At 51.1% G+C, this 14380-nt stretch overlaps 1 protein-coding gene across 1 annotated transcript; it reads right to left on the bottom strand.

Moving 5' to 3' along the window:
• Window positions 1-2897: 2897 nt before the first annotated feature.
• On the bottom strand, window positions 2898-7697 carry MCL1 (MCL1 apoptosis regulator, BCL2 family member). Its single transcript, XM_007427934.4, has 3 exons — window positions 7039-7697; window positions 5113-5360; window positions 2898-4551 (listed from the first exon to the last, which is right to left on the bottom strand). The coding sequence occupies exons 1-3, from the start codon at window positions 7640-7642 to the stop codon at window positions 4435-4437; spliced, it is 969 nt and encodes a 322-aa protein (XP_007427996.2). The 5' UTR covers window positions 7643-7697; the 3' UTR covers window positions 2898-4434.
• Between the last annotated feature and the right edge of the window lie 6683 nt (window positions 7698-14380).

Below are 14380 nucleotides of genomic sequence, written 5' to 3'. Positions count from 1 at the left end.
TGTAGGAATAATGAACCCCACATGGAAATACTAAAGGGGGAACACATCTAGCAGGGCGATTTCCCGTCTCTTTAGGCAGCTGTCCTGAAGCACTCGCTGAATCCCACTTGCCTGGATAAAAGCTTCCCTTTCATTTATTTATTTGCACGGCCTCTTATTACAGGAAAAGTCACCGCTGATGACTTCACCAGAGAAGAATGGCGTTAAACATTTGCCCAGCTTATTTTTCTCCTTTAGGAGCAGAAAGCGAAAAGCAGCTGTGCTAAGTCGCCATGAAAGGGACGGGATCCTTGATGAATTGTCTAGATCCCGGCTCGGGGACTGCAAAAGAGAGGCTGAGCCATCTGCTCGATTTTAGGCCCACACAGCAATAGGAGCCCTGAAAGGTCTATTTGCAACATTCAGCCACAGGGCAAGGATGTTTAGTTTCACAGTACGTAGAGCGGCTTTCATTTCTGAAAAATGGTTTACTAGGTCTGTGGTTATTATTATTACCACCTATCTTTCTAGAACAATTCTAACAGAACAGTAACCAGGATATTGCTGAGTTTTGGGACGAGAGCCAATGAAATCCAGGGTGCCGCCAATGTTGCTCCCGTACCTTCTCAGCAGTCAGAGGTACCAGCCTCTACATCATATATTGTTGCCCAGCCTCTTTCTGTGACCCGACAGACCTCCTTTCAGCAATCAATTGCCCTTGGTTTCTCCAAGCATCCGGACCTTCGCCAGTACCTCCTGCCTTTGCATGACGTGGCCAAATTATTTAAGCGTTAGCCTCCTTAGCGCTTCCAGAAAGCGGTTTTGGTTTTACTGTACTTCAGATACTCCTGAGTGATTTGTTCTTTTTGAAGTTCAACCTTTTTTCCCAGCCCTACGATTCAAAGGCATCGATTCTTCTCTGCTTGGCTCTTCTGACGGTCACTGGGTTTTCTTTTCACTTACGCCTTGAGAGCCAAGTCTTACACAGTGAATTGGGTGTGTGAGCAAAATAGAAGAAAGGGGAAATGTTATCTTGTAATCTGTCGCTGGAGTTCCTTAACAGAGCCAGTTTGGTCTAGAAAGCAGGAAACTGAGTTCTAGTCCTGCCTTAGGCGTGAAAGCTGGCTGGGTGACTTTGGGCCAGTCCCCCTCTCTCAGCCCGACTCACCTCACGGGGCTGTTGTTGTGGGGAAAATAGGAGGAGGAAGGAGTATTAAGTATGTTTACTGCCTTATTTATAAAAATAATGACGGTGAGATAAAAAATAATAAAAAAAATGCTTTGCATTCACGACCCATTATCACTTCAGCTAAACCTTTCTGAGCTGTAGCAAGCAAAATTTATTTTGGCTGTGGCAAAAGCTGAACTAAGGATGAGACCCACTTGCATCCTTTCACGTGAATGTCATTCTATAAAGTTTTTTGTTTTTTTTAAAGTATGACCTTTGCTAGGGAAAGTCGCAGCCTCCCACCCAACAGTGATTTCCAACACATCCATCTATGTATTGCAAAACTGAGAAATTTATAAATATCAGATGAGAGGAAAAGGCACAAATAAACTCAAGTCTATCAGTTACACCAAGGAACAATAAAAGCTGGGAAGAAAATAGTTCAAAGACCTCAAACGATTAAGAATCTAACAATACGTGGACCTTTTGTGGTAATTCCTGAAAGAACACTTGCAATATTCACACAAATAAATTCCCCTTCTTAATCAAAACATGACATTTCGGGGAGACAGGAAAGCCCTCCAAATTCATAACATTACCGACAACTTGAACAGTTATGGGTTAAATTAATTTAATTAGGATGAACATTCAAGCACATATATTAAACACTTCATTGCTAGATTGCAAAACAAACAATGATTCTGCTGAAAGGAAGGGGGGCAGTTTGGGAATCAGTAAGGTTTCCAAGTTGCTGGCAAACGTAACTGGCTTCAGCCCACGTCTTCAGAATAAACATCTCTCTAGCCTTTGCTAAATGTGACTGTTCCTTTCCTTCCTACAGCAAAAGGAGAAGTTAACCAAGTACTCTTGCAGCCAAGAAGATCTATGATGAAAACACAACACACACGGGTTGTGCCTTGTTCTCATCTGCCAGGAAGTCAGAATGTATCCAGGCTCACGGCCCTATTAAAATATAAAACGCCAATGTTTCCTCTGGATTTTCATGGAATAGATTCACAGCCACTGGCATCTGAGTCAAGTTTTGTTGAATGTGACAGTGGAAAGGGACAGGGCAGTGCAATCAAATTTCCCCTCCCACTTGAAATATATTTCCTGCTCATGTGAAAATAGGGAACCTCAGACACCACCTACTTAGTCAAATCAGAAATCCACTTCTGACACTCACATACTGCACTATTGTTTATACACAGAACTTTGCAGAAGGGCCACTTTGCATATTTCCAAGGAAAAGGTTTGCATATTCTGCCAGAAAACCCCCTCATAAGGCATTGCAATAGGCCCGTTCTGTTAGCCCTGTGAAAATACTTCCATATCCTTCTCTCAAATCTTCTTTCTATAACCACACTTCCGGCCCCTAGACAGACAGATGCTTAGCCTGTGTGAAGTATTTACTTTTGTTGCACATCATTGTAATACCTTTTTAGCAACCTCAACACACACACACAGAACAGTCATTTGGAAAAAATGCACCGACCTAGAGGGCAAGTCATAGGATCAGACAGCCCCTGGGCCAAACCCAGAATACAGATCACCCTCAATGAAGAAACAGAGCTTAGTCTCATTTGTGAAGCTAACTAGTTCTACCTTTAAGGGGGAAGATTTTGGTCACGGGGAGTGGTCTGTGGCTTTCTACAAGGCACCCTGCCTCTACATCTTCACAGAAAAAAGCCAGCCAGCCCAGGGTTTCTAGCCACATCTACCTATGAATTGCATGGCAACAAGTTAAAGGAAAAAAAAAAAAGAACAAGGGACAATCATTTAGTCACAGATATAAGATGAAAATACACATTTCAGGTTTCTGACTCAATAGAAGGCCCTCACATTGCAAAAATCAATGAATGGTTTTATTAGACAGTTTACATAAACAAGCAGGTCTGCCTTAGCACCATGCCAGGATTTTTACTTCTGCCATAATCTGGTTTAGACTGATGGCACAGTGAAGACTAAAAGCAATTCTAGACTGCAAATTAAAACTCTTGCTCCTATTAACTGAAGCCATTCTCCAGAATAAAAAAAAAAAATCAAGGAAATTCAGCTTATGAACTGTTTCACCCTCAAGGATTTAGATCAGGGAAAGGCAATCTGGTACCCTCCAGATATGTCTAGGCCAAAACATCTGGAAGGCACCCAGAAGGCCTGCCCACAAATGAGAATTTATCTGTGTACCACAGTATCTCTTGCACTGCTAATTTACTGAAGTTATTTTAATCTTACAGACAAATGACATTCATGTGCAAGTTTAGCTCTTAAAATAAAATGATTTAAAGAAACTGAGAGTCAAAATAAAACAGGGTGATTGAAAAAACCCCAAATGTCAAAAGGCTCCTTTCTTCCCAAAAGAGGACAGGGAAAGATTTCAAAAAAGGGGTTTTCAAAATACCCTGCTGGTAACTATAGTCACATTTCTCCACTAAGCCATAACCTTGTTAACTTGGATGTAAAGGTTTTCTGAAATGCCCAGTATATGCAGGTGAGTGGTGGGTGGGGGAAGAATAAAGAGTCACGAAATCCAAATCGAATCATATTAAAAACTCTTTTGCAACTTTTCCCAAAGATAAAGCTCTTTAAGAGTGTACAGATTGTACAGTTTCAAACAGGTATTTACATCAGTTCCAAATGACTTCCCCATGAAGTTTCATACATATTTGCACGGAGCAGCTTTATGTCATCCAGGGGGCTAATGGCAGTGTAACGCTTTCAAAGGGAGGGCAGTAGAAAGAAAAACGAAAAAAGAACACGGTCAGCCCTTCAGAGAGAGTACAATGAGTTGGTGAGAGTCTGAAGGATGCCAGGCCTTTCCTCTCAGCGGTGGACAGTGCACCCACCAACACTTAAAGGCATTCCCAGAGATCCCCTGGAAGTCTTTATGAGGACACCGGACCAAACATCTTGTACTTCAGACCTAACGCTACTCTTCAGATGGTAGTTCAGGCACGATCATCACCCTGTGCAAACTACCCAGTGCATCTGACAGTCTTTATCCCCGGCCCAACGCCGCCACACCTCAGTCCAGGACCAAGACCACATACTGCACAGGGCTTCAGTCCTCTTAGCTTCGTAGCGTGTCGCTTCTTGTGGAAGCAGAGTGCATGTTTCTTCACTTGGAAAACCTACTCCCATTTGTAAGACATCCTCGCTGGGTTACCTTCTATCACGGACAGTTCATTTCAGTCCTTCCGGGGATGTCCAGGTGGTCCTGCCTCCCATCCAGAGGGGAGAATAGGTCAGTTTTCTACTCACAGCACGCTTGGAGAGCACTCTCTGGCTCACCGGATCAAGTAAGCCAAGCTTGCTCCTATGCCAGCCACGCTTGCAAAAGCCACCAGAATGTTTCTGATGCTGCCTTCAAGGTCCTCTACATGGAAGAATTTAACAAAGCCCTCCTAAAAGAAAGAATGGCACCGTTAATGGCTTTGACACTGGCAGCACCAAATGTGCTCCTGGCAGGTTTGGAGGGAGGGAGGGAGGGAGGGAAGGAAGGCAGGCAGGCAGGCAGGCAGGCAGGCAGGCAGGCAGGCAGGCAGGCAGGCAGGCAGGCACATTCCGCAAGAAGCGAGAAGCAAATTCCAGCAATTATCTGGAACTGGGCAGAAGATGACCTGTATCCCAGAGACCTGCAGAGGAGAAATTATTCTACCATGGAACCTTTCTTTCCCTCCCACCACCATTCTCAGGAACAGAAGCCACCCTAGAATCCATTCTGAGGGAACAGGAAGTCCTTTCATGCCACATCTGCCTACACCTCAAGACACAGCTGTTCACACCTTGATCTTGATTTAACGTGGAAGCAGACCCTGTAATCTAGAAGTTGAAGCAGTTAATTCTGTCTCTGGGCAACTAGCCTCAAGCGCAGTGGAAGTTTCCAGGCTGAGATTCCACCTGAGAACTGCTATAAGGAGGAACAAGCAAGAGAGCACCTTGAAGGCCAGGAAGATCTCACTTACCCAGGCGTTATGATGCAGCAGCCATTCTCTTTTGTCAGTCACCAACACATCTGTGATAATCTCTGCCAAAGTGCTGATGCCGCTGTCCTGATTTATGCTCTTCAGGTGTTTGGCAACAAAGGCACCAAAAGAAATGAGAGTCACAATTCGCCCCCAGTTTGTTACGCCATCACTGAAAACTTGCATGGCAACTTCTGACACAATCTTCAAGTCATCTGCTTTCTCAATCTCCATCTTCCTCAGTATTCCTGAATGAGAAGGGATGGAGGGACTTTAAACAAACCACCACAGAATGTCAGAGAGGAAAACGCTGATAAGCAAATAGATCCAGGGTTTCGTCTGGCCATTTCCCTGCCCCGGGGGGGAAAACCAGCAACACTCAGAAACTTGCTAACTGCTGCTACTGAATGCTACACTTCATCCAAACCAGAACTAAAAGGAAACAGCACATTTTGGGGTTGTCTACCATACATAAATCTCAGCCCTGTTTATTTCCCTAGTAAAGCAGGACACAACTCTGAGTTACGAATCATTAAATAGTGCCACGTCAGGTACAAAGACAGGACTGGATTCACCAGTTGATTTCAAAGCTTCAGGAAGTTAGAATTCATGTTAGGAGAGTCCCTATGGCATGGCAATTATTCAGACGGCTTTAAGTCAACCAGTAAACAGCTGCTAATGAAATCTGTTACCAGGGATTTCACTGAATTAAACCAAATCTTGGCCATTATGCTTTGAAGTGAGGAATGTTACACAGAACAGGCAAAGGATGTCCTTGCCTAGCACAGAACTCTGAAAAGCTCATCAGCAACAATCCCATTTACCAGGAAAATTTAAAAGTTGGCAAATATCAAACACTCCGCTAAAGTCACTCCAAAGACAAGCACAACCTACTTGTTCTACAGCAGCTAAGGAAGTTCAAGACGTTGGCTAGAGAAGTGTCTGTCTTTTTTTTTTTTTTTTTTTACAGCACCCTGTTTACAATGAGTTATTTTTCACTTGCTGGGCAGAGCAGGATATGAGCAACTGATAAAGCTAATCTATAATGAGATTTTTTTTTCTCCTGCCTGCAAGGTTGCCCCCTCCCCCACAGTACAAAGTGCAGTTTCATTTCTGCTGCGGGCCTGATACTTTCACAATGACTTCTTGCAGCAGAAACAGGAGTGGGGGGAAGAGAAGGCAGGCTGGCCTGCAGCAGCCCTGGCCACACACAGCCTTCTAGCTATCAGGCTGGGCTCCCAAGCCGGATCTGCATACCATCTGATCCAGGCCAAGAGCCCCTTCCCTAACTGAACCCTCCCCAGCTGGGGGCAAAGGGGGGTGAGCACCTGACTATAGGAAAAAAGCCACCCACTCCAATTACTTTGCAGCTTTGGAGCCCTTCCTGCCACTATCTCAACCCTCCCGCTGCCTTTGTGGGGGGAGCTCCCACGCCTCTTCCTTCCGCCTCCAGAGTGCCTGGAGTTCCCATCCTCCTCCGCTTCCCGATCTGCTGGCCACCCCACCCATCTCGAACACCCAGTGCTTCCTCCTGGTCCGGGGTGAGATCTCTCACCAAACCCTCTACTGATCTCCCTAAATGCCAAATCGTCGCGCTCAGCCAGCCAGCCGCCCTCCACTCAGGGCCCCCAGTCGCCGTTCTTCCCACAGTCTTCCAAACCAGCCCCCCCATTCAAGTCTCAAAAGGGAAAGGACCACGAAGGCCATCTACCCCAACCCTCTGGGTGGATTTTAAGTTCTTAAAACACATCCGTTTGTCCTCCCTTCCCCTCCTTCACTGAGGCGGGGAGGCCGCCCCGGACTACAAGCCCGATCAGGAGCAACGCGGAAGCCGCAGCCCCACCGGGCGGCCGGGGACGATGGGAGCTGTAGTCCGGCGGCTCGCGGGAGAGGACGCGGGTGGCGGCCAGCTGGCCGGCCGCTCACCTTGGAAGACCAGCTGGTGCTTGTTCAGGATGTCGTCGCAGACGCGCCGCAGCGTCTCCAGCGCCCGGGCCGCCGTTTTCGCCTCGCCGGGAGAGGCCCCGAAGCGGCCCAGCAGGCCCTGCAGGAACTTCCCGCCTCCGCCGCCCTCCTTGGGGGGCTCCTCCTCCGCCGCCGCCTGCCGCAGGTACGAGCCCACCACCTCCAGCGTCATCTGGCGCAGGGGGTCCCGGTCCGGGGCCGGGGCGGCGGGGGCTGCGGGGCAGGCCGGGGGTCCGGCGTCGCCCTCGCTCTCCGAGTCCGTCTCGCACCCGTCCAGCTCCCCCTCGAGGGGCGCCGGCGGGCCAATCAGCGCGCGCGGCGGGCCGTGCGGGGGCCCAATCAGCGAGAGGGGCCCGGCGCGCGGCCCTCCGCCAATCAGCACGCGCGGCCCCTCAGCGCAGGGGGTGGGCGGCCAGCAGAGCCCCCCGCCGCCGCCGCCCTGCAGGAGGGCCAGGCCACCCTCGCCGCCGCCGCCGCCGCCGCCGCCGCAGGGGGACTGCGGGGCGGCGGGCGCCAGGCCGGGGGCGCCCCCGCAGTACAGGACCATCGTCTTCTTGTTGAACATGGCGGCCACCCTCCGAGGCTTCGTCGAGGAGGGGAGTGGCGCGCGCCCTCTGCGTCTGTTATAAATGCCGCTCGCTCGTGACATCACGGGCCGACGCACGCCCGGGGCGGGGCGCCGGGAGACGGCTGGCGCGGGGAGTGGGCTGCGGAGGAAGGAAAGGCTCGTCCGGGCGGGGGGCGGGGCCTCTGGGAGTGACGGCTTCGCGGCCAATGGGAGCCCGCGCCCGGCTGGAGGGCCCGGGATTGGGCGGCCCCGAAGGGGGCCCTTTCCTTCCTCGGTCGAGCCGACCTCCGCGGCGTCCGGCTGGTTTTTGCTGCGCCTTTTCGGAGGGGGTCCTTTGGCCGCGGCGGGGCCGGAACCTCGCGGCAGGGGTTCCGCGGAAACAGGGGACGGCGCGGGCGCGGGAGCTGCCCGAGCCCCGAGGTGACGTCCCGGAAGGAAGCGAAGGCGGGTGCTGGAAGTTTCCAGGCGGTCCGCGGATTAGGAGGAAGCGGGGGGGAGGGGGAAGTCCTGAGTCCGGGCTGGCCCTGGCGCGTGGCGAGCTGCAAGGGCGGGCCCGCGGGCGCCGCCCTGGGCTGACTCCGGGCGCCGCCGGTTTCCAGGCTTCCTGCCAAGGTGCGGCTCCGGAGGGGAGCCCCGGAACTGCAGGCCTGCCTGGGGCTGGGCGGAGAAGGGACGGGGGGTCGCCCCAGGCTGCCGTGGAGCCCGGGCCGCCGAAGAGGGGCCTGGAAAGGAGCGAGGCCCGGCCGGAGGGGGCGGCCTTCCCCGAAGGGCCTTTGCCCACCGCCCGGCTTACCCGCCCCTCGGCCGGCTTGGGGCAGCGAGCCGGGGGCAACCCTGTGCCAGCCCCCCCTTCCGAGCCGAGGATCCCCACCAAGCGCCCCGATGGGACCGACCCTCTCGCGCCCCGTGGGCAGGAGCAAGCTCGCCAAGAAAGCACCGGGGCTCCCCCCGAGCAGAACTCGGCGTGCCAGCCCGAGAGGGTCGGTTGCAAAAGCTCAGCGTTTTTCCTTTCTGGCAACCGGAGCATAACAGGATGTCACGCAGCCTCCTGCAACAGCTGATGCCAAGAGTTTGGGCAAATCCCGGACAGCAACTTTTTGTTTTCCTTCTGCAAAAAGTCTCAGCTGATTTCAGAGCAATCCGGGGCAAAGCCCGCAAGTCCCCCCCACCCCCGTCCTTCATGACATCATCAGGCGAGGAGGGTCTGAGATGACTCAATGGGATCTTCCTGGATTAAGCAGCTTTGGGGTGTCTAGACCCACCTAAAGACAGGGGGGTTTTCCTACAGGGAGAAGCACGTCAAGTCTGTCAGGGCCCCGAGCGGAGGAAAATAGGATGAAATCAGTTTTCCTCAAATCCTCCCAAATAGCTTTGCCTTAGGAACTTTGCGTTAGGGACCAGTGATTTACGCATTTCAAACTCACTGCGGTTTCAAGGTGCCCATAAAAAGAAAGGCAGTTTCTTAATAGGCACAGCATGCTAAAAAAAAGGGGGGGGGGCTAGGAAGAAAAGCTGCTTAAATTTATCCCCCCCCCCCAAATGTCTTTGCATCAAACTTGGGAAGAAAGCTTCAGCACAAAAATGGTCTAAGATGGTGTTTCTCAACCTTGGCCATTTTCAGATGTGTGGACTTCAACTCCCAGAGTTCCCCAGCTAGCTGTAGCTGGCTGGGGAACTCTGGGAGTTGAAGTCCACACATCTGAAAATGGCCAAGGTTGAGAAACTAAGAAGTACCGACCAAAACAATTCTCGCCGTTAAGCAAAAACTGACCAAGTTTCACCCTGAAAGACAGGCTTTTGCCACTCTGTCTGAAGTCCTGAACAGTCCCCTCCCTGCCTATTATCTGGGGACCCTGGAGACAACACCATTTAATGGATAAGGAATATAAATATTGTTAAATAAATATGAAATTTGCCAGCCTCCTCCCTGAAATGTGGAATGTCCACTCCACTTTCATAATCATAATCCCTGGCCAGGAGCATGAGAACTGAAGTGCAGACTACCTCAGAGCCGTGGGAGAGGCTGATCCGGGCTCCCCCAGGGCCTGGGCTGGGCCCTTCCAGCTGCCTTCTCGCCCCACTTACTTACCCATGGATAGCCCAAGTGGGTGAGTATTGTGTCAGTACGGCTTTTGCTTTGTTTTTAGCCTGACCACTGACTGCAGGGCAACGGGGAATAACCCCAGGGCAGCTGCGATTAAAGTAAAGCTTTGAAAGTTGGAAGCGACAGAGGAATTCGAGGGATTCACCCACGCAAAAGAGGGTGATCTCAGGGTGCCCTTCCCTGGGAGAAGACAGCCACGTACAGGACCAATACCCTCCCCACAGTGAGGCTATTTTCACAGAGGAAAGAAATGGAGAGAAAATGGATTTTAGAAATGAAACCACGAACATCCACCTATATCTCTGGTAAAGGTCAACCCACCCTGAACATCAGTGGCAGACCTGGGTGCAAATCAGCCCCAAAGGTCGCACTCTTTTCTCATCACAACTGGTCACTGGAGGTTACTTAATAAGCCTGTTGTGAATGAGGACTTAAGAAAGAGGAAGAAAACAAGGCTGGCACACCCGCCTTCTGAAAAGTACATGTTGTCTTCACATGTCACCAACAGAACGCCCCAGCCCTAAACAGCTGATACTGTGCCTACGCTGTGCCGATCACGCAGAGACGCTGCGGAAGCTTGCCAACCGTTCACCAAAACCCAGCAGCATTTTAAAAGCACCCCCCGAAAGGCCTAGCCCCACAAATAATTTTTAAAAAAAGAAACGGGCAGTGATCTTAAACTTCATCAGAAAGGAAAGGGGTGGCCCAGGTTTCTAGTCCTCTTGATGGCAGGAAAATGTGGACATCTAATCCTACGCCAAGGTTTCCCCTGCCTGAAGAGAAGTTAAGTGGTCAAGGGAATGGGATGTGATCTGGCCACCAGCTGAAGCCAAGATCCTTCCCCGCTACTTTTTCCCGTTTTCAGAACTTTTCAGTTTGCAGGTTGGGGACAAGCCATGAAACAGAGGAAGGAGAGGAAATCGCTCTTTGGGTAGTGCCCCTCCCAGGCCGACCTGTTTTTTTTTTTAATCTCCATCAAATGGTTCCTCAATAAACTTCTTATCAGACAGGCCCAAGGGCAAAGTCTGCTTCTAAAGGAACATTCTACAAAATTCTTCACCAAGCAAGATTCAGTTTCTAAGCTTTGTCCTCCCACCCCTGGACACAGAACTTTAAGGAGGAACACGTTTTGAGGCCTGAAGCCTATTTCTTTCAATGGGCATTATCTCTCCCCCACCAAAAAAATCCCTGGGGTGGGGGAAGAGCCAGTGCCAGTCCACCTCCTGTTTTGCTCTATGGTCTTCCCTGCAAGAGATTTCTGGCAGAATTCGAAACAGGCTTCCTCGCCAAGCCCACAGTCCAAGGTGAAACTTCCAACTTTCGCTCTCACGATAAAGGGACCGCAGTTCCCTCAGCCCTGCCCTACCTTTATTTATCCCACAATAGCCAATTCCTCTCCCAGATGAAAAGTTGAGAGGGTTCTTTTGGTTAAGGAGCAAGAAAGACGTTTCAGACCCAGGAGAGCCAGAAGAAACGCCAAGGTGCCACCGCAGCCCAGCACTTTCTCTGGCCCAGCATCCTTCAAAACCGGGAGTGACTTAAGCTTGACTCTGTTCTAGTTTTCCATTGGAGGTTTCGGCAGATCACTTCCCTACAGTTAGGAGGACCATCGAGGGAGAGACACCTTGCCATACCCTGCTCCCGAACAGCCTTCGCAAACGAGCAGCAACAGAGATAAAACTCTATTAGGGATTTTATTTTGGCTCAAATCAAATCCATAATAAAGTTGGCGCTCACGACGCTCCAATATCCTGCTCCAGCTATTCCAGGGACAGTCCATATTTGTCCTAACCTTTGGTAGGAGATCTCCCAAGTATTCTTCGTATTTTGAAACAGCTGCTGATACAGAGACCACGCCAAGACAGTGGTGTAACGTGAAATACTCTATTAGCCCAATGCCCTTGCTCGCACCCAGATCTCTCCGAGACTCAAGCCAGTGCCCCAAAATGTGTTCACATACAGCTGCCTCTTGCCCCCAGGTGCTTTCCAGATTGGACAGTTGACAGCTCTCCTAATCCACAAACCAGGGCAGGGACAGCCATGCATCATGGGAATTCAAGGGCTCCAGATAGGGAAAGGAAGCACTACGCTAACCAGGAGGTCTCCCAGGAGTTTACATCCTCTCCAGGGCTCTCCTCTACTTGTGTGGGCCTCTCCCTAAGGGGGAGAGGAAGGGAGAGAGATCAGCCTGAGTGGCTATAAATCCAGGAGCCCTTTTATCCCCCCGGAGAGATCCGGAGCCACGCAGGTGTCAAACTCTTCCGGCCTGGAGGAGCGACCGAAGCCCCCCCCACCTTCCACCCAAACACCCCCTTTGAGCCTCTGGCCCCGCCAAGTTAAAGCCACCGCCAACATGACACAGTCCAGGTAAATAACACAGCCCAAGAATGCACCTGGGGAAAGGAAAACAGCAATTAAACCTTCCGGAGCAAACAGGAGAGGTTTATGTTTAAAACACAGGCTGCCAGCCAAGCCAGCTGATAAAACACCACTGCCGACCCCATGCAAAGCAGGAAAATCTTTTGGATGGGCGAGTGACACCGAAAAACCCTTAAGCAGCTGGGGGACCTGGCCAGAAAAAGAAAACGCAACACGTGCTTCCTTCTACACAGGACAATCCACCTTTATTAACAGTTCGACAGGCTCCCCAGGAAAGCACAGCCCAGAACGCTGTGGATTTGTGTCTTCGCTTTTAAACTGACATTTGGGTAGGCCGGGAAAAGATTCTTCAAGGAGGGTTCGGCTCCAGCCGCGAGGCTTGCCCAGCCCGTCTCGCAAACAAACAAGACAGTTTGGCTCAAGGGGTTCCTCCCATAAGACTCTGCGCTCCTTCCCCGCTCAGCATTCCCACGCTTCGCTCCGCAGTGATCTCAGCGTTTGGAAATGCAAAGGATCACCCAGTTCCTGCTGGCCCTCCCCCTGGTTTGGGAGCGGCCGGCTCGGAAGGGCTCTTTCACCCCCCCATGGCCACGGAGAGAATGACATGGCCACCAAGCAACCGGCCCATTTGCGCCGGATTCTTTCACGAGCCCGTGAACCGGTTTTGTCATGACCTTGGTGTGGTTTTCAGTTCTGAGTGATCCTTGACATTCTGCCAAAGAGAGGAGGGCAGAACCTATCAAAAGGGCACAACAAATCATCGCGGCTCCTGTCTCATGGAGGCAGGTGTCAGTCATAGGTAGTCAAGGTAATACCTGAAGTTAACACAGGAGTAGAAACGGATATTAAAGACAGAGACCAGCAAAAAGCAACAGCTTTGCTCATACGCCACGCTATGCCACAATCTAACTGCGATTTGCCAAATTAGCCAAAACGAGCTGGGTTCGCGCGACTCGCTAAGCCGCCAACCCGCGTTTAGTAAACTACAGTGGTTCACACGGTTGGGGAACCGTGGTAGGTACCCCAAGAGGCCACACAACAGAGATCGCATTTCTGGGTTGAAACAAGGGTCATTTTATTTTCAAAGGTTATCACTCAAGTTTTCGCACCCGGCCCTTTTCCCTTTCTGCATCATAGCGCACCGTCCGGAATTGCTGAACACCAAAAGCCAGAGGATGTGAATTTCCCCCTAAGTAGCAGCTTTAAGCCCCAAGCTGGTTGCAGGAAGGACTAAGGGAAGAGTGGACAGGGCGTGCGTGATTTGTAGTAGCAGGCTGGAAGTTTGGAGAGAGAGAAAGAGTGTGTGTGTGCGCACGTTCATACTTTTTTTTGCATTTTTTTTTAGAAAAAAGCAAGCACCAGAAGATAAAGATGAAGACAATGTAAAAAATTATATATATATAATATATTTATATATATATATATATATATATGTATTTATATATATATATGCGTGTGACTCATATCTATTTACAGTATGGCTGGGACAAACTGCAGACTCGGTTGACGAGGCTCTACGGCTTCAAGGGGCTGGAAGCAGCACAGGGATTCGGAGGAAACAGCCACGCCTTGGGGAAAACAGGGAGAAATGGAGAACCTGCTCTGACCAGCACCAAATTGTCCAGTAAAGCTGAACATATGGTGGGATTACCAAGGATGTCCCGCCCAAGGGGGCCGAAAGAGGGGCGGCGGTCCCCACAGAGACGTCTCCTGGGGCTGCAAACATCCCGGCAGGTCAGAGGCGGCGGTCAGAAGCTGCCTCCTGTGTTGGATGTTGCGACCGAGCGCCGCAGGGAGGGGAAGCACCCAATTCCTCAGACGTAATGCAGGGTTCTGCTCTTTCGGAGACAAGGCAAGGAATGCAAACGGAGGGCAGTCCTGGGAGGGGAAAGGGCAGCTGGCAGGCCTCGGAGGAAGCCTGCTGTGCTTGGAGAGTTGCTGGTGCTGCTGTTCTAAGGGAGCTTCGCTGCAGAAACCGCCCTGCGTTCCAGGCCGCACAAACTCCCCCAAGGGGGCTTGTCCTTGCCCAGACTTCAGCAAGCGTCCCGCTCCTTCTCTGCATGCTTCCTGCAGGCCCGTCACACAGCCGGCCCGATCCCACCGAAGTGGCCCCCCACAGCCACGCCCAGGGGGACACCATCTTGCGAGAGCACCTGTGAGGGACTTGCAGAATTCCAAATGGGAACCTGCTTTACTTGGGCTGGAAGGGGCCAAGAGGATCCCGCTTATTGTTTTGCTAATTATTCTACTGA

Source organism: Python bivittatus, unplaced genomic scaffold (genome assembly GCF_059951505.1).
Source record: "Python bivittatus isolate LINGU-HERP-01145 unplaced genomic scaffold, Pbiv_v1 ctg000180_np1212, whole genome shotgun sequence".
Taxonomy (NCBI): Eukaryota; Metazoa; Chordata; class Lepidosauria; order Squamata; family Pythonidae; genus Python; species Python bivittatus.
Note: the sequence above shows the minus strand (reverse complement) of the source record. Positions and strands in the feature narration are given on the sequence as shown.

Bases quoted from the DNA above. Each gene is read 5' to 3' on its own strand.
- MCL1 (XM_007427934.4), bottom strand. From the start codon at position 7,642: ATGTTCAACAAGAAGACGATGGTCCTGTACTGCGGGGGCGCCCCCGGC. The intron at 5,361-7,038 runs GTGAGCGGCCGG...CTTCTCATTCAG, and splicing joins GCACCAGCTGGTCTTCCAAG to GAATACTGAGGAAGATGGAG. The intron at 4,552-5,112 runs GTAAGTGAGATC...TCTTTCTTTTAG, and splicing joins TGCTGCATCATAACGCCTGG to GAGGGCTTTGTTAAATTCTT.